The sequence below is a fragment of the Larimichthys crocea genome, chromosome XIII (assembly GCF_000972845.2).
Source record: "Larimichthys crocea isolate SSNF chromosome XIII, L_crocea_2.0, whole genome shotgun sequence".
NCBI classification, from domain to species: Eukaryota; Metazoa; Chordata; class Actinopteri; family Sciaenidae; genus Larimichthys; species Larimichthys crocea.
The window spans coordinates 20679575-20700178 of NC_040023.1; the positions used below are offsets into that span (position 1 = coordinate 20679575).

Below are 20604 nucleotides of genomic sequence, written 5' to 3' on the forward strand. Positions count from 1 at the left end.
AATAAATAAATTAAATTAACCAGTCTGTATCTTCTGAGTATATTTGCGTTTATATACATTATTTCAGCAGTTTATATACAATTTAACTCAACTCTCACTCATTTTGTAACAGCACTAAATCATAGAAGATCCACCCAGGACAGAATAATCTGCTTTACTCTGTCAGGCCAGATTATATAATAATAACTAGTCCAACAGCAAGACGTCCAGCTCAGTGTCAGTCTTTCAGTCTTTTGTTTATTCTAAGTTGTTGCCAGTGACTAAAAGCCTGTCTGAGGATATAGTTGTCGGGTAGTTTCTTGCTTGGTCACTCTCTCCTTTTCAAGTCTTAGCTTCTTCCATCAGTATCATCCTCAGTTTTCTCGCCTGTCATTATGGCCATGAATGCTGCTGAGTCTGGTTATATTGCTCACTTGCCCAGCTCCTGTTCTGGCACGACACTGGCTCTGCTTCCCTTAAGCATTCTCCTGTACCTGGACCTGAAAACCTCCTCTTCCTGGTGGTCCAAAACACCTGTGGTACAGACGCCCTGGTCTTCTGAAATCACATCCAAGCAACCCGGCTAACAAACTGAGCTAACGTTACCTAACATTAGCTAACAGCAGCTGTTGTTCACAGCAGTTTACTTTACTGTTCAGCAGGAAACTCTGTAAATGGCAGAAAGTTGAACCAGACAACATTTTTTTTCCCCATAAAATATTATCCAGTTTCACCAAAATCAGTCAAATGGTTAATGGTGTGTGACTTAAAGCGTTACATACTTCTCATTATACAGTTAGTTACACAATGGTGTTCTGAAAAACAGTGTTTTCTAAAAGTTGTCTGTTTATGAACAAAACAAAACAAAAACTTTGAATGGTACCACTTGTTAGTCACTGATTTACAAGTTACAAGACAGCTGAGAATAATTCAGCATCAGCTGTTTAGAGTAAGAAAAGTAATGTGGTCGAGTTAGCACACTGACACAGGAGGATCATTGAAAGCCATTAATTAAATCCTAAAACAACCCCTGAATGTGTGATACATGGAAATAAATGTGTTGTGGTACTTAATTGCCGAAGCTATCCATCATCTGTGGATAGGATCTTCATATTTCATAATTGAAATGCTTTTGTAGCTCAGAGGAATGTCCAGAACTTGTGAAATGAAATAAAACTTTTAACAATGCTATGTGTGTGTGTGTGTGTGTGTGTGTGTGTGTGTGTGTGTGTGCATGTATGTGAATGTGTCAGCAGTGTTTTCACTCTGATGAAATTGCTGCCATTAAGGTGAACAGTTGTGTGTTGTTGTGTCAGCAACCTGAGACGGGAGGGGTGAACTGCACACTGTATTATGAAGCTTGTAATGTGACACCGAGTCCTGAAAGGAAAGCAGGAAGTGAGAGGGAGATGGAAATGGGTGAGGACAGCAAACAGGATGAAACAAGTCAAGATGTTTTTGTTTTGTTATTTGCAGTTTGTGATGTTACAGCCTGAGTTTTAATGTCATAAAGGGAATAATTTTTTTCCAACAAGGAATAATCAACAACATTTATTCAAGACGGAACAAAAAGCTGAATTGTAAATGGTAATTTACAAGAAGCTTCTTTTAGCATTTGCTGTAATTCGTACTCACAGAAAGCTCAGTGGCAATTGTGCATGAATGCTTGTTTGGATATCTAGGTTTTACCTGTAGTGGAGACTCTGGGTCTCTGTTTGGTCACCTCGACACCAGTATGCAAAATCTGTTCCAGCCTGCTTTACCCTGCAGTGGTGCAAAACACCTGAGCGTGATGGACCAGACTTCATTATGTGTGCTAGCATTTCCAAAATGAATCCAATTTCACTGAACCTGCAAAGAAAATCATCTTGTTCCATCTTTGTTTCATTTCTTCCTTGTTTTGCAGCAGGGGTTTTTATTAATGTGGCACATCCAGTCTGATACTTATTTTATTCCGCGGCTTCTCGTCGCAGGTATACATTACACCTCTTTAACTTCACGGTTTCCTTTTAACTATAGTGTCAGGATGTAGAAAAATTGTCATTAGATCTCAGTAAAGACATTTCATTTCATCTACCTCGAGTCGGATGATAGTATTTCCTTCATTTCTCTGTCTGTCTGTCACTACACGCACGCACTTATACATCTTCGCTCTCCAATTATAAGTGTGCTGGCAGACCTCCTCTGTGGCCTTACTGGCAGCAGTATGATAATTTTCTGACGTCACTTTTGTCCTGATCCGTGTCTCACTCAGGGGATGTGGTAAAGAGGGAGATGCTCTTCGCTCCTCTTCCTCTGACTCCCTTTCATCACCCCTGACACACTGCAAAAGATTTTCTCCCTCTCTCTCCAGTCCGTGCCATTTAAGACGCGTGACATTTATGCTGACTGTTCCTCTCTATAGAAAATCAGGCAATAGGAGATGCAGTTGCTTTATAACACATGTTCTCTTCTTTTTCAGGGCAGCTGGAAATTGCACCACCCACTGCAGCACAGTTAAGATATGGTAAGATGTCGATTTTGGTCATCTTGGTGGATGTTTCAGAGTGTTTGATTCTTTTTGTTCATTTAGATGGATGATTTAACATAGTTCATTTATTTGAAAAAACGATTAGTAATCTTGTAGCATGACAGCCTGGATTGAGATGCATCATTGCCCATCAATTAACCAAGAAGGTTAATGAAGATCAGTCTTAATTAACATTTAGAGGAGGAAAGTGTGCTGTCTGTGGACCTGGCTAATGCCGTTAAGTTTTCCACGTGCAAATTAGCTGTTGCCCCTGATGCCTCAAACGTATTTGTAGCCAAGAATAGCCTCAGTAACAGAGGAAAACAAAGTTTGGTGATAACTCAGAGGAAGACGTGAGAAGAGGACGAAGCTGTAAAACTCAAATATAGTCCTGTCACTTTATGACACCAAACACACAACTTTGCTATTCCATTATGCCAGGCCATATGGTTCAGAGTCTGTTTGCACCACAGTTAGTGGAAGACAAGGCACATCCACACTGACGAGAGCTGTTAAAACAAGATTTAAGACACTCTCTAATCTCTCGTTTAACTTCCCGCTGCAAACAGACCTCTTGTACGCCACCTGGTGGACAGTAACATGCACTGTCTGCTCTCGGTTTATTGATTATTGTTTAGGATTTTTGTTAACGCCACTGATTTCCAGTTCATACAGTATCTAACAGACAATTCCTGACTACAAATGGAAGGTCATACACTCACACATACTGTATGTAATCCACCTCAATCCATCAGCACACCCAACTAAAAGCTTGTGCAGGTATACCTCACTCTACAGTTACTGACATGACCTCAGATTTCTCTCTAAATCTCTAAATGGCTGCTGTTCAACCCAGCAGAGTTCGAATCAACTTGTATTTTTAAGTCATTCTTTCATTCTCACAGTACTCACATAACAGAGAGTTCTTTGTGACTATGAGCAAAAACAGAGACATCATGTGAGAAATCTCCTCTCCAGAGCTCAGTTGTTATCTCAAGTGCAGAGTCAAAGTGGGAACTGCCATTCAGCACAAGAACAGAAACGCTGGACGAAACCCCAAACAGAAACATCGACTCAGCCGGCTGTCACTGGAGCAACGACGACGTGCACATGATTTTCCTCAAGACAACAAAGTCTTTGTGTTGGGTCTATGGCTGCCTTGCTTTTCTCCTACTGGGAGTTAAAAATACCATGCCTTTCAGTTAACAATTGATCTATTGAATATTTTAGTGTTACAATGAAGTAAATCTTTCTTTCTTTCCATGTATTAATATATAAAATCCCTTTAAGTGACTCTGAAATGGTTTATAGGCTATAGTACACAGTGTATCTATTAAGGAAGATCAGTTAGATTAGATTACGTAAGATGTGATCAAAATATTGAATTAACAATAGAGCACAGAGAGCAGAGCCCTGCATAGACCTCTGTACAGAATAGGACAGTATAACTACATTATACATAAAATAAGGCATGTTTGGCCTGATGGTGGCACAAGCGGAAACAACGAGGAAGCCTATTTTTCCTCCATCAATAAGATCTGTTCTAATTTCCCAAAGCATAATTACAATCTTTTTTTTAAATTAAAATGTACCCTCTAACACTGAATAATGTTCCCCAAACAGCTGTACATTTAGTTTATTCACAAAATCCAACAAAAAGTTCAGTAATTGGAACGGATTTTGCCAGAGGAGCCCGTTTTTAATTTCCTCCTCTGACCTGTAGCATATATTATGAAAACAGAGACATTATATCCTCAAAGGTTCGAATTTGAGCTAGTTAACATAGTCTGAACAGCTGAGTCCAGGGGAGATGAAGGGTATACACTGGGAAATTAAAGTATGGGCACCTTGGAGATCCCTGTCATAAAAGCTTTATGTTGAAGTGCAGTATGTAACCTGTGATCACTAAATTGCGCCGGTCAGCAATGCTTTAAATGAAAGGATACTAGAGAGACAGGAGAAGAAATCTCCTATAGAAGTCAAGCATTCTCTGCACACAGCTCACTGACTGCTGTTAGATTTCACTCTTGAGTTCTCGTTTGTTTTTCCGCAGTGAAGTGTCCTAACCATCTCTCAGTACCGAGAGGCGGAGTGCTCTTCACAATCCGGTCAAAGTTGTCCCTGGTGTAGCATTATAGTAAAGTCTTTGTTTGAAGACCTGAGTGAGTAGGTGTTTTTTGTCCTGAGGCTCAAAGATTGAAAAAACTTAATTTGTAGTGAAGGAGAGCTGAATAATGATTATCTTTTAAGCAAACTCTTCACTGAAGGTCGGTCATTTGAACTAGACTGAACATCAAATAGTTTTTTTGTGCCGCAGGGTGACATTTTAAAATCCACTTTCAGCATATAAGACTTTATATCATATCTACACTCACAACATGCACAAGGAATCTCTTTATGCATGTAAAACAATACTCCATTGTGTAATATTTACAATATTTTTCTATGCTACAGAAATAAGACATGATAACTTATTCACTGAATTACAGTACTTTTAGCATGTACTTAAAAATTACATTTTACTGTGGTTTAATATTCCTTATTTTAACAGCACTTCTCTTACTTCTGTAACACTTAAATATTCCTCATGTGAGATGAGTTTTAGTTTCTTATATTATCTCATAGTTTAATGTCTTGTTTTATTGAGCCCACAAAGTTAAGTAATATATATTCATCTTGTTAGCAAAGCCTGTAAATTAAAATGTTGGTGCAATTTAGGTCAAATGAGGCATTAAAAGCATCAGAAAATATGAACTGAACTGCAAATGTATGATTCCAATCAATGTAATCTTCATTTTTATCTCATTAAGACTAATCTTTTTTTTTTCCAGGAGTTAATAATGGATTTTCTGTGACTGGATAAGAACGTGGATTAAACTAAAGTCTGTACAGCATCTTCAGTTTGTTTCAACAGCAGCTCCGTAGTGTTAATCTTCTCTTCAGCATAGTGTTTTATGTTCTGTATCTTCTCTGTTTGTGTTAACTGTGTTACAGCTCAGCTCTATGAGGCTCAATCATGTCTGTTGTGTTGTTATTTATTAATGCACACTCATATGATCTGCATAATTTCTGTTTGTTTTGCCTGTTGATGATGTATTGTTTGTCATTTTACAGTTCTGCTGCACAATGCTCTCCCTTTTGTTGGATTTGGATTCCTGGACAACTGCATCATGATTGTCGCTGTAAGTCTGTCACCTTCACGCAGTGCTGAGCTTCTCTGCAGCTCAGCAGGTATAGAGGTTTGCTCAGCGTTTGATTTCCACAGGGGAAACCTGTGCATAAAAGATATGTTATGTACTGTAGGAAGCTGTAGATGATAATGAGCACTGAATATATATTTTTTTGTTTGTTTGATGCTGCTGTTTTAATGTTGCAGTATATTTCCCGTTTTGCTCTGAGTCATTGTTTGGCAGTCTGCCTCATGTTTCTCTCCTTTCTCTTCTCACATTCACAAGCTCTCCACTCTTTATTAAGTCTTTGTGAAATTATTCGAATAATGAAATCTACACCCAGTGGAACAGAATGAATTTATCAACTTAACTCGCAGTGAGCTTGCATGGCCAGGTTCTTAACTTAACAAAGAGAAAATGAATTCTTCTGCTTCGTACGGTGGTGGAAGTCCAACAACAAACAAAAGAGATGAAACCTAAATAGAATAAAATAAAATGCCATAGCTTTACCCAAAAACCGATGTACTGTAACAAAAAATAATATGGAGATCTGTTTGCTGATTTTTGCTGTTTACAAAGCAAAGACTCTGAAGATGTCTGACATTTTAAATCGATAAGTATCTGTGGTGTGCATTTAACTTGTTTGCGAAGACTTTGGTAAAACAGTGTTTTTTAAAGACTGTGAGAAACTAATGCACCCTGCCTGAACAACTCCAGCTGCACTCATTTTGTAAAGAGCAAGAGGTCTGCATACAGCCAGGAAACTTTAAAGTGAATCACTAAAGGCTTCTAGAAAAACTTAAAAAAGCTTTTGCCATTTTGACCATTGAGTTGGTTGAAGTTTCGAATGCTTGCTGTAGCATTTTAGACAAGACGTTTAAAAGTAAATGTAGAGAAACCTATGGTGAGTTAGCTCCTTAGACATAAAGGATGCAAAGTCATTTTCTGCATGTCTTTCTTAATATCATTGAGAAGGAACATGAACAGATCCATTTCATATGTGATGGTCCATACATTATGCATACATACACAGAGACACACTGAGCTCACTCCTTTCTAATAAAACTAACCTCCGCCGTGTGTGCTTCGCAGGGCACGCAGATTGAGTTATCCATCGGCGTGATCCTCGGCATTTCAACTATGGCGGGTAAGAGAATCTCATGATATGATAATGTAACTTGATACGTAATAAATATTTATCTTTTTAATACAAATCAGTGAGGTCGGTAAGTCCATCAGGCTGTCAAAAGCATGCGCCTGGGGCAGAGAGATGAGACAGTGTCGAACGCTTTGGTTTTTATCCTGTTTGATGTTCTTTGATGTGATGAATGACAGTTTTCATTTTATAAATTCTCTGTAGATTTACAGGGCTTTTTTTTTTTTTTTAGCATTTATTAGATAGTGGCAGTTTGAGACAGATGGGAAATAGGGCAGAGAGAGACAGGGGTGCTGTGGTACAAACTCAGTCTTCGTAAATGGGGCGCACTCTCTACCAGGTGAGCTGCCATGGTGCCGTACATTGTTGTTCACTTCTCAACTAACTAACTGAACCAAGCTCTGACAACCTGGTGTTTATGTATGTATGTGTGTGTGTGTGTGTCTGAAGTCATGCAGCTTCTGCATTTGAAGGGAGAGTGTAATTAGTCATTGAGCACCAGCTGTGACTATCAACTCACCCGGCACTGCTCTCAGAAGTCATCTCACTCCTGCAGCGTAATGCCAAGAAAGCCCACCTCCACACATGTCTATTAATGTCTGTGTTGACAGGTTGCCATGATTTCTCTGGCTTTGTTTCAATCTGGATTTCCATTAAGTAAAAGTTTGCTTGTCATGTGCCAGCACACTCCCTGCCTACTTCCTTATTAGAGTGATGGCATGCCAAACCACAGTGGACTCCCAACTCTTGAAAAAGATGATCGAATGAGACGTTTTCAATTTCAGTGTCGACAGAAGTCACTGTCTCATAATGAAGCTTTAATGATCCACTCCTCTGACACTAATCCAAAGAAAGCAAGTGAGATAACATTAGAGAAAGGAAGTGTGTGACACTGGCTGGTCTATAAAATGATCATTTCATAAATATGATCATGATGCTCACAAGCAGATTGAATGAGTGTAATAATATCCACTTAACTTAAAGAGGCACATTTGCATTTTAATGTCATCACTTGAGATTATTCAGTGTATCTGTAGAGACGCTGAGGTTATAATGTTTCATTGATTATACTGAATGTTCATGCAAAGTGGAGTTTTGAGAAGGGGAGCACACTGATAACAATCTCAGTCGATATTTGCTATATGAATAATGCTTATGTAACCAGAATTAGCTCTAAGTCTTTGCGTCCTGTTTCATCTCAGCCCAGTAGTTTTGTTGTTAGCAGTGTCAGAAAGATGAGTTTAAGAGCAACTGGCATCCCCATGTCTACATTACCAACTCTGCAAGTCTCACCTTTCCTCTTCTGATTCTTTTGTTGCTGCTAGTGGTGATAGCAGTGTATTTCATGTTTGTTTGAGCAGCCAAAGCAGATGTTGTAACAGAGTTTTGTATTCTACTTCATGGGGAAACTGCAGAGATGTAGACCAGAGAGAGGTAGATGTGTCTGTGCTGTAGAGAGGAGATATTTGAACCTTCCTTCATCAAAAGCTTTTGACTTGATCCTGCTCGTGCGGTTTCACAATTCAAAACAGTTATTCAATTTAGAACTTTTCCAATGAATGGATGATTGGGATTTTGATTAAGCCAGAGGAACCATTTCTGGTTTAGTGATTTATAGACAAGTGGATTGTCAGATTGCAAACTCAGACAGAAAATGCAGAATTCACTTTTCCAAAAGTTGCTAGTTTGACAGACAGAGCCTGTTATCTCTGGCCTGAATTCAATTCCAGGTTTGAAAGTGAGCCCTAGCTGCTGAAATCTCCCATTAATTAAAAAAAAAAGTACAAAAGTACGGCACAGCTATAGACAAAAAAAATGAGTTTCTGTTCAGTCCTCAAGCACAGCCTCAACCCAGTTTCTATCACTTGAACTCCATTTTCACAGCAGTGGTACTGTTTCTCATCCCTGCTACATAGGGGACATTTTAAGGTCTGCAAATCAAGCGGCTGCAGTTATCTGGTCCAGTCCAGAATGATTTAGTACTGAGTGTCAAGTCTGTAGTCAAGCCCACCAATCACACATTTTCTAGGAGGCAAATATGGCTCTGCTGGCTCAATGAAATTAGAAGCTGTGACGTTAGAAAATGGTGTACCGCTGAGCTTGGCCAATTACATAATTTAAACAGAGTTAATGATGTGTAAAGAACTCCAAATAAGACTTGCCTTCAAACACCCATGCGAAGGGCATGTGTGTCCCCACATGTTTGAACATTTTTATTAGATTCTCATAATTATATTGCACTAATATGTTTGTAACACAGCTCTCCTCATTTTTAAGAACTTAATAACATCCTGAATTCACACACAAGGCTGAATAAATGCTTCCAGGTTGGTTTCACATCTTTTCCTCCATTCTCTTGTTTAATGGTTGATCGACGACCGGTTTCCACACTCGCCTGTCATACCTTGAGCCGTTGCACAGTTATTTGCAGATGTATTTCTGTGAATGTTATTGTCCCTGTAGAATGCGTTCAGGTATAGATAGATGTTGCTAATACATAACCTGACATTTCTCAGTCTGTGAACATTACGACCTACAGCTGGTAAGTGAGCCTTGCAGACAAAAACAAGAGAATAAAAAGTTCCCCCCATTTGTTATTTAACATCGTTTCACAGCCCATTTATCCACCAATAGACATGAGGACAGAATGGCTGAATTTGCTGCAGGTTTGCACAGTTTTAGAAAGTTCCTGTGAAAGATGGACATCATTAAGTACGCAAAAACAAGAGAAAAGAAGAACAGAAAATTAAATCTGAATATTTTTGTCTTGTTTTTGGGCCTGATGATCATTTATTTTTTTACCCAGAAATGTAAAACTACTTTGTACTCACCTTCATCTTCATCTTTCTTTCATGTAATTAGTGAGAGTGGTGGATGAAGTACAGGCCCTTACTTCTCGATGAACAGTGCGAAAGCACCTGTTACATTGTACATTGTACTAAAATATCTTTAGAGCTGCTTCAGAACCACTTGACTGTGAAAACCTGTGGAGGTGAGTGGCTGTGAGTTAAAGACAGACAGCTGACCTTGGCTTGTAATTACATTCAAGCAGCTTGACCACATGATGAAGCCTGATGGGTCTCCATCATTACATCTGCCTCCTCAGGGGCTTGTATGATGTATAATGACATCACATTATTTTATCACAACATATAATCTTTATCCTGTAACCTCCATCCTATATCTAAACTCTATCACTGCCATCATCATCCATCAGAAAGTCATCACAATGACTAGACTAAAAAGCTCTTAAATCATCATATGGGAAACAATAAAATATGAAATAGACTTTATCTTTAATCTGAATCATGTTTTTTTTTAATTGTCCATTTCGAATATGAGTACAGCCAGACTTGGATCCTACTTACTTACATACAAACAATCATTTCTGTTTAAAATACCAGAAGAATCTCCCCATTTTCTACTTGATTGTGTGATCGCAAGAATTAGAAACAAATTAGAGCCAAATACAGACAAACAAGCAGCTTATTAACATTAATGCTTTGTTCCAGCAGGCAGGCGAGTTTCTCTTCATTGGGGTCAGGGTCATAGGCCTGCAGAGACACACAGTAAACAACACCTTCCCACATCTCGGCACGCACAGGCTCCCCTTAATTATACTGTGACTACGAAAGGTCTTATCTGAATTCCTCTGTGCTCATTAATGTGGGTGTTGGTCCTGTGGTTGTTTTTGTTCTGATCTATGGCTACAGTCTGTCAGCAGACAGAACACAGTTTGGGCACATTGCATGCTGTTGTCTACAGTGTTGCTACAGTAGCAGAAAGTCATTTGGATTGAAGCAACTCAAGACTTGCCAGAGTTGGATGCGCAGAGATGGCTCACACACACGCACACACACACACACACACACACACACACACACACACACACACACACACACACACACACACACACAGGGGTNACACACACACACACACACACACTCAGGGGTATCTGTGCCACTGCGGCAGCTGCAGCAATACTCTGAACTTAGGATCATGAGCAACAGTAAGAACACGAGCAAAGCACAGACTTTATTCTTTCTTTTAGTATCCACTACTTGACTAACACAGAAGCGACAGAACAATCCCCAGATATATTCAGGGATCATGACACACAGTTCTGCTCCTTGCTTTTGTTTCATTATTAATTTGAACATACCCTCATCCTCTTCTCCTTGGGTACTGTGCAAAGTGTTGCTCTACTTTATTCATGTGAAGTTATTAGGCTCTGGGTGGGAGTGATGTGTGCTTCAGCAGTGCTTCTGCCTCCTTAATGAGGCCAGAATGCATTGTGGCTGTCCTCTGCAATGCAAGTGACCACCAGTGGTTACATATAGTGTAATATCATCAAATACCAAAGGGAAGTAGATGAAGGCATGAGAAGATAATTGAAGGTCTCTCTCCAGCTCTCCAACGCCTCAGCCTTAGTTACAAGCATCGTGTCACTCTCATCACAAAAGATTTCCACAAGACATCGTCACCACCAGTATTTCTCCACGTACATACTTCAACTACACTACACCCACATTCTGTCCATCGGTATTTTCTGAGCATAGCTCAGCACATGTCATGCATTCCATAAATTGATAATGAGGGAAATCAATTTAGCAATCTGTTAATAAGGAGGACACCACATTGTCTGCTGGCAGACGAGTCCAATTACATGCTTCTGAGTGGTACATAAAGTGAGTCTGACAAAGAGTGCAATATTTTGTGTTTCACATGATGAAAGACTCCAGAGAAACTCATTCTGGGTCTTGTGCCTTTTGGCTGACTCGATACAATCCTCATTTTGTAATCATGTTTCTCTTCTCGTATTTTCCACAGCTGCTGCCCTTGGCAACCTGGTGTCTGATCTGGCAGGACTAGGGTAAGTATTCGCACACACACACACAGATGCACATACACAGGAAGCTCCTATGCTTAAGGTTTCTGCACATCACGGCAGGTTGTAGGAGGATGGAATTCGAAGTGGTTCACTTTATTCATTCAAATTAGAAAATGATAGTGATGATTAAATATTATGGTAATGTTATAGTGTATATCCCATTACACAGATTATTACTGTAAGGCAGTGCAAGACAATCCACCCAAGTATACACAATTATAATATAAAATGTCCTTTTTCTTATAGATACACATAGGAAGAGGTTAACCATCCCACCCCACTCCTCTTAGTAAAGACTAAGTCATTAAATGCCTAGTATTAAAGGCAATTACTGCATTCAGCCCAGAGGAAGATAAGCATTAGCAGCAAGAGAGAGGGAAAGTACGGCCACCAGAGGTTTATGTCTCAGAGGATAGAAGGGAGTAGTTTGACGATTAAGAAAAGGTCAATAATTAAAACTAATCAATGTGGTTTGATTAAATTAAGACAGTCTGAATGAGGTGTGTCAAAATGAGGAGAGGCCCTGCTGTAGTTATTAACGAAAAATGAATGCAATGTGTCATCAGGTTCAGTCAGCTGCTTCATGACTATCATCCACCTCAGACTACAGGGACCACAATCAGCTTCCTAACATGCTTTATGGATTTAACCAACCATGAAGCCAAACTATGTGGCACATGAAAACAGCCTGTTGGATATATTTCAGTGATTTGTTTGTGATTTAACAGATTATTACTCTTTTTATTTACATATAGAGAGTCAGCACAAGAGACAAGGTAACACAAAGACAGGTAGAAAGACTATGCTGGTGCCTTTGCACTGTTTTTGTGCGTGATGGATTAGCTAAGCTGTTTGGACTTTTGTAAGCGCTCTCAGTAGTGTGTCCGTGTTTGCTCCTCAATCATAATTGGAAAGTAGAGCCCTTGTGGCCAGTTTGTCAAGGCGAGACTCGATTAGACCAGACAGGAGAGGCAGTTTTTTCCTCATTTTGACAGATTTGCAGCAGCGAGTGTGAAGGCTGTTCTTCTGCTACACAGAGTCTCTGTGGAGATTCTGCAGGTGTCCTTCACTGCAACATTTGCATTCCTGCTTACGTTCACGTCAAATAGGAACGGCTTAAGCGCACACATATATAAAAACCTGTGCTTTAGATTACTCTGGGAGTCAGTGGCACTTTAGTAGCAGCTGAGAGCTGAGGAGGAGGAGCAGTAGACTTTCTTCTGAGACTATAAGTAAACTTTGATCAGTACCCGACAGACAAGGAGACCCCAGATGCATCTTTATTGTCAACTTGTTGAAGTTTTGATACTTGATACACATTCACACTGCCCAAGCTGCAAGTGAACCACTTGAATGGTGAATGACCTTTTGGAATTTTACTCCACCAGCTTATAGACAGTTGGTGACATGTCAAAACTTGATGAACAGAGGCTGCAACTATTAGTGTCCGAGTAACTAAATCTGAAGATATTCAGGTCCCTATTATAATTAGAAAGACCAGAAAATATTACATTTTGATAAGGTGAAAGCAGTTAATTTTTCAAATCAATTAATGAACTGTTCGTTGCAGTTCTGAACCCTTCAACCTATTTCGTGTCTTTGCTCACAGCGTGTAAGTGTAAAAATACCTGAGTTGAGAGTGTGTCCTATTATCCATGAATTTGCATATTTTGTAGGTTGTATCGTGTGTGTAGTCACCCTGGGTTACATTCTCACTCCAGACAAGAAGAAGAAGAAGATCCCCATTTTCAAAAAAAAAATGTTCTCAATTAAAAACTGTTTGGTTGACATCTGCTGGAAAGTTTTTCATCAGAGAACTTTCATTTTGGTTTCATCCAGTCAAAAAGTAACTCTTCGGCACTTGTGCCAGTTGCATTTGAAGATCATACTAGGTGGAGCCAACTTTACATAAATATCGACTATATTTTTTGTCAATGTAAACTAAGTTTGTTTGGTGGATGTACAGATATATCTTTTCCAAACCTTTATCAGAGTCTTAAGTGACAAATAAATTACTAGTATTTTCTATTTCTGTAGATGTAAACCAATATTTTTACACACACACACAAAGATTGTAAATTTTTTAATTGGTATGGAAAATTTCATGTAATTTCCCCCTGCTTAATAGCAGTTGATATAGACAGACAGGAAACACAGTGGTGAGAACAGGGGTGCTTAGTAGGAGAGCTTCATGCACACATTAGCCCACTGATCCACAAGAACTCCCTGTGGAAGTCAAAGGCACCAGCATCTCTCTAAAAGTGTGATTTTTGCAGTCACGTAATCGAACAGCGCAAATGGATGTAGCTGTCACTACATGATGTTCCTCTGGAGTCTCCTTGGTCAATACTATTGTGATTATGTTGCAGTGATTCCCCACTCAACGTCTGTTTTCCTCAACCCAAGTGACAGTGACTGAGCTCTGCTGCTTCATGTTGGGGAATTTGGGAGATTTTCCTTTGTGCGTGTGTGTTTCGACAGATGTAGCAAACCAGCTTAACCTTTTTGAAGTCCATAATTTAGTTCATGAGTCATTGTGATCGTTCAGGCAGTTGTTACTGATGCTTCCACGCAGCTAAGTCTCCGATACCATTTGTGTTTCTTATGGCCACAATGCATGAGTGGTTTTCTGGGGCAGACAGGACACAAGTAAAACATTATTGGATTCAGCCAAGTTAGAAAAGCAGGACAAGAACTTAGAGAATCACATTAGTGGACTCTAGCGAATAAAAACTAGGGTCCCAAATTTGATTCCCAACCTCCTTCTTGGCTGTGACACATAACCCTGTGATGTCTGTATATCTTCCTTATAATATGAGTATTTAAAAAAAAAAAAGTGCACTGATCCCCTCAGGGAAAATCTAGTTTTACTTGCCTTCCTTTAAGGAGGTTTAAAGTCCAGTATCTGCAACGGATACCTCAGTAGGGCAGATTCTTGCTTAAATTCTTGCTTAAACTACCCATTTTGAAACACATAAAACATATTTACCATCGACTGTAGCTCATTTATCACTGATACATTTTAGTTCTTCATAGTATCTATCTTTGTCACTGAGTTTGATTCACACCCTGCCTCAGTGTCCCAATACACACAGCAAAACACAATTTCCCATTACGTTCTGTTTTAATTTCAAAACCTTATGAATGTGCATGGTCTTAGTTTCAGCAAATGTAATTTTCTAGCCGGTAAAATTGGTGGATTGAGTTTTTATTGCTTCCGGTGCAGCCAGGTTGAGTTTCAACCCTCTGATGCTGCTTTCAGTAAATTTCATCATTCCAGTGTTTTGAACACGGATATTTTATTTTCTGCTGCAGACCCGATTACTTTTGCCCTTTGCTGTTGCAAGTATGTGAAATACTTGGACTGGATTTATGTCAAAGGCAAGATAATCTGTATTATTGTGCTGTTGCAGGTATGTAGCAAAAGAATATAAAAAGTTTAGTTTGAATGTGAGTAACAGCAGAATAGATATCACATCATGAAAATGGAAACTAAATTTTGCCCCGTTGTTGTGATTTATGTAATTATTGTCCTCGTGATCAAGATTTGGATTATAACGTCATAGTCCATCAGCTGTAACGATAAAAATTGGTATATCTATCTATAGGTATTCTGAGATACACACACACACACACGCACGCAGGCACGCATGCACACACGCACACACACACACACACTAGCCTCCTTACCTTGTCTCCTTATCTTTCTCATATGCTACTTGCTGCTTATCACTACCTTGACCTGACAGCTCCAGCTGCAGTTTATTTGGGTGTGCAGTGAACTGAGGATCCATTAGTGCCACTGACTGAACCAGGCCCTGGCCAAAATATTGACTTGAATTTATTTTCTCACACTGGAGCTGCTTGACTTGCACTGTGGTATGTTCTTGCTCCAGCAGCCTCAAACTGGACACATGACAGTGATGTACGGCAGCTCTCCCAACACTTCAAGTTTCCTTTCTTACTTTGGTCATTACAAATTGACTGAGTTTGCAATTTGTGCAATTTAAGGTTAGTTTACAACTGGGTAATGAAGGCAAATGCACCCCGGTTGCAGTCCTGTATATAAGCAGAGTTGGCCCAGATTTCTATTATATTAGCTGTCTCACTGCTGATCTCTGCTCACTTCTCAAATCATTGTAACTTGGAGACAACAGATCGCTTTACCTACTTCACTAGGAGTGTATATTGGCATCACTTTGAAATTAAATCTTTGCATTATTATTCTTATTTTTTTTTTTTTTTTTACATATTATATGTGACACATTTTTGGTCTTCTTGGGAGGAAGATTTTTTTGTTGCTATGTTGTTGTTGTTGTCCTGATTTCCTCACAGATAGAATTATTATACAACCAGTCTTATCTGACTACAGCTATGGTCAGCAGTATCATTATTGTAATTTATTTTTTTATTTTTTTCCTGTCTTGCCCACATTGTCATTCATATTGACATAAAACTTGTGACCTTTATCCTCACTGAGGGCGATATTGGCTATTCCCTCTCTCTTTGTGCTCTATAGGTAATCTATAAACTTTTGGGAGTTCATTTAGTCACTCACCTCTGGTGGTTGATTCACTGATGAACCTGCACACACACTCTCCACAACATCAGATGTCTATGCCTAGGGATGCAGGTGATAGAAGAATGTTCCCTAAAAATAAAGAATAAACAACTGGTTTATCTGCATTTTTATAGGATGGTTTTATACATTCCCTCAATAAGAGACAGATAATAAATTGTGTCTCTGTGGCTTTTATTCACTTACTCACAACTCATGTGATTCAGTGATCCACATCAGACAAAATGTACAAAATGAAAGTTTTGATGGATGAATTTCTAATGTTACAACATTACACAAAATGATTCTTTATCTGCTGCAATCGGTCTTTGTGCTGTCATCTGTGTAAATCACAGAAACGCTTGACTTTATTTTATTCACACACACTTGAGGCTCTATCTCTTTCTCTCTCTGCGTGTTATTAGAGCGGATCTGTAACATCCTGCTGGGTTTATGAAAGACAGCAGCAACCCAGCGCAGAATGGAAAACGTATCTGCTGATTTGTCATTGTTTTTTTCATTATTGTTGATTACTTAAGTTGTTTATTTTGCCATGCTGAGTTGTCCCATGGTTGGTTTAATGGATCATGACATGTAATTTACAAAAACATTGAAAGGAGACTGTTATGTGAAAGTGGAACAAAACAAATATGAATAAATGCTTCTAAGTTTATTATGTGCGAATTACAACCTGGAGCCTTAACAGACTGTGATACTGTGTACCATATTTGTTTGAGTGATTTAGAGGATGTATAATTGTATATGTACAATTTATGTTCCTATTACAGACGTTTACATTTACCATGTCACTCTGCTCTGTTTGAAGAAGCTTTCCATCTTGTGAAAGGATCATTTCTGTTTCTCAAAGCAACTTAATGAGTGACCAGGTCATAAGTAGTTCATTCTAGCAGCTCACCTTTACAGCATGTTCTTAAGTTTTTTCTTTCTCTACTTGTTTTTTCCATCTGTCTGTCTGTTCCTCTCTTCAGGCTGGCAGGTTATGTGGAGGCTCTGGCGTCTCGGCTGGGAATGCAGATTCCTGACTTGAGCCCAAAACAGGCTGACATGTGGCAGACCAGAGTCAGCTCTCACTCGGTTGGTATCATCATACCGCACTAAAACCACTCTGCTCTCTAGCCATGTCTCTTCTGGTATAGACGCATATTTCTCTTTTCAGTTGTGTCTGACAGATAAAAGCCTCATAAACACTCAGCATAAACGCAGACTGGATATAAATGAACCAGCTGCAAAGAGCATCTAAATTATTCCATTTGTCGCGTAATGCACCGCAGACAACAGAGACACAAGCATCTGTGATGTGCCCTTTTCATCACTCATTTATTGCATGAGAAAATTAGACCTGAATGTTTTTTTAATATGCCTTGACTGCTCAAGTGTGTAATATAATTAACTTCAATTAGGTGGAGTGATTGGTCGAGCACTAAGAGGCTGATTGTAAAAGGTCAAGTTGGTCTGGTAGGCTGGAGAATACCATTTTAATTGACTTGCAAACATATAGAATACATGTCAAAGGTGTAATCGAAACTCAGTGTTTCATGTCATTTCGCCTGCAGCTAAAGATTTCATATAATGAAATGATAATAAAGCAAGAAAGGACAAAGAAGGACAGTTTGATTAAAAAAAGTGGCTTGTAACTGAAATGTAAAAGGCTTATTTTCTGGAAACGACAAAGCTGTAGAGATTTGTTTTTGTGCGGCTGATCTAAAACCCATTTCTCTGCCAGTATTGTTTGCTGACTTCCGTTTCTCCATGTGCAGGGTAAAGCCATCGGCGTTGGCATCGGCTGTATTCTCGGCATGTTCCCTCTACTGTTCTTCACAGATGACGATGAGAAGAAAAAGGGCCAGACGGAGGCACAGGAGAAAACACAACCACCACCTTCTCCAACGGAGAGCAGCAAAAACTGAAACTGATCGGAGACAAATACTATTTGGAATCCATTAGAATACTTTAAAACTGGGGCTCAATGGCTGTGTCTGGTGGACTGGAGTGTATGGCAATGTCTTTGAACCCCATACAGTCTAATCTCCGGGTACTTTGCTTTGCAAGGCCCAGTCAATCTATCAAAGGTATTCTGAAGAGGATTTTAGATATTATTTGATTCTAGACTTTGAACTTAAGCACAGGGACCTGAACTGTCTCTTGACAAGAGACGGTTGATTTATTGGACTGCTGCTCCTCCAACTGTTGCACCGTAACCTCACCATGTTTTGACTGACCGACACGGGCTGAAACTCATTTATCTTAAACACACTGCAGTGACCTCTTTCTCTCCTCTGCTCCGAGTCTTTTGAATATATATACCTATGTCTCTAGATGGTTTGATGACAAGTAAGGGTAGTTGACCGTTTGGGGACTCATTCAATTCATTCATTCAATATCACAACAAACTTTGAAAACAGTGAAACACATTCAGAGCTCTTTAAGAAAAGAAATCGTAAAAGTATCTTACATGGCATTTTGACAGTGAAGCTTTCCTAAAAATTGAGGCAGGACTATGGCTTGATTCTGCAGTGTTAGGAGCCATGCGTTGAAGAACGTTCCTAATGAGTTTCTGACGGTGATGACTCATGGAAAGAAGGTTACTTTTGCATACAAAGATTCCTCCTTCCACAGCAAGTACATTATACTTCAGTACAGTACTTCAAGCATGTTTGGCTACTTGATGATGTCAAAGTCTCAAAGTCCCGCCAGTGTTAAATATTTAACATGCTAGCTGCTCCATTGGATTTTTAAAATGTTTTTTGTCGCTGATTAACTTTATATGCTTTGTGAGAATCACCCAAAGCAATTATACGCACAAAATGTTTCCCTTGTATACTGTGTGTAGCCAGGTAGGTGCAATTCAAGATTATCTAACCAAACAAACAGTTTGCTACTTAACTAAGTATCAGGAAGGAGAGAAATACAAAGAGGCAGAGATATAAAATACCACCTGAACCCCTAAAGTCTCGATTGCACTGACCCTCTGGTTTCAATACCATATGATTAATCTCCTCCAGCTCTGCATCAAGCAAGCTGTGGCTGAACTTCAGGCGCACAGTGAGACAGCACCAGGCCCTGAGTCCAGTTTCTATTATGGAGCCATTAAGATCAGTAGATAATTTGAATTGATGTCACACTAAAAGATTGAGATGAACCCGTTTCCATTCTGTGAAAAAAGCTTTTTAACACGAACGCACAACTCCATTTTTTCCCATTCCTCTAGATCCATTATCCCTGCTCTACTGCCCTCCTCTGGCTGAACTTCAGAGGTGTCAGTTTTAGTCGTTTTTGTTGTCAGTTCAGTTCAGTTCAGTTTACACCTTATATTGTCACACACTTGTGGTTGTAAATTATCACCGATTTGCTTTCCCTGCTTAGTATTCAAACCCCTCAGTGTCTCGCTGCTAAGCTTCTCTGGCTATAATTTCTCACTTTATGAATTTGTTCTTAATCAGTGTTCTTATTTTTAAACCAAAACTAGGTCATTTGCCAACCAAGGCAGAAAGAGCATATTTCCAAGTCTTAAGTAAGCCGTCACTTTAGCTTGTCACCCGCTTGGCACATGTTACTCAGAACTGAAGACTGATTATTTATGGTGTCAAGTCTGTTTCGAGCTTGATGTTGAAGGAAGCAGCCATGTGTCACCAAATGAAATTTCCTTGCAGGAATAGTATTTATTTTTGTTTTAATACTCAGTCTTGTATTCATGATTTTCTCATTGGATATTCTGTTTATTTCAAAGGACAATGTTAAGAATAGAAGATATTTGTCAGCACAAGAAAACACTTTTGTGAGTATATTTTCAAAAAACATTTGTCAACAAGGAAGGACTTTGCAACCAATCACTGTATGTTCCAGTCCATAATTAAACTTACTAAAGATGCTCTGAAGACTTACACGGTATAAGATTGTTCCAGTTATTTATTATGTTGGTAACAGTGATCCTAAACAGTGGTAGAATGAAGAAAATGTACAAAGAATAGAACATATTTATGTGGTTAGGATTTTTGATCTGATTGCTTGATTTCCACCTTGCATGAACTGCTAATAAAAAAACCCTATTGTACATGTTTACTTTGGTATGTTCTAAAATGATGCACTGCAGCAGGATACAAATCACTGGAGTTGGTAAAGCACGAGTAACTCAGATCAGGAATGGATTTTTGACTATTGTGATAAAAAAATATATATTTTACGGCTGTTTCAACTATAATATGTAATATACTGTATATACAGGTGTTTCCGTTTTTAGACAGCCAAAGGATGAACATTTTCAAATAGGATTGTGTGTTTGTGCAGTCTTGCAGTGGTTTTGCAGATTGGGAACAGAGCCCT

The 20604-nt window shown here is 39.1% G+C and overlaps 1 protein-coding gene across 1 annotated transcript in view; it reads left to right on the forward strand.

Moving 5' to 3' along the window:
• Window positions 1–20335, forward strand: part of LOC104920193 (transmembrane protein 65) — a 33141-nt gene extending 12806 nt beyond the window's left edge. Inside the window, exons 3-8 of the mRNA XM_010732369.3 lie at window positions 2441–2485; window positions 5603–5670; window positions 6751–6805; window positions 11645–11687; window positions 17253–17358; window positions 18042–20335. Of these exons, the coding sequence (XP_010730671.2) occupies window positions 2441–2485; window positions 5603–5670; window positions 6751–6805; window positions 11645–11687; window positions 17253–17358; window positions 18042–18191 (467 nt within the window). The 3' untranslated portion in view covers window positions 18192–20335. The remainder of the gene's footprint in view (window positions 1–2440; window positions 2486–5602; window positions 5671–6750; window positions 6806–11644; window positions 11688–17252; window positions 17359–18041) is intronic.
• The last annotated feature ends 269 nt before the right edge of the window (window positions 20336–20604 follow it).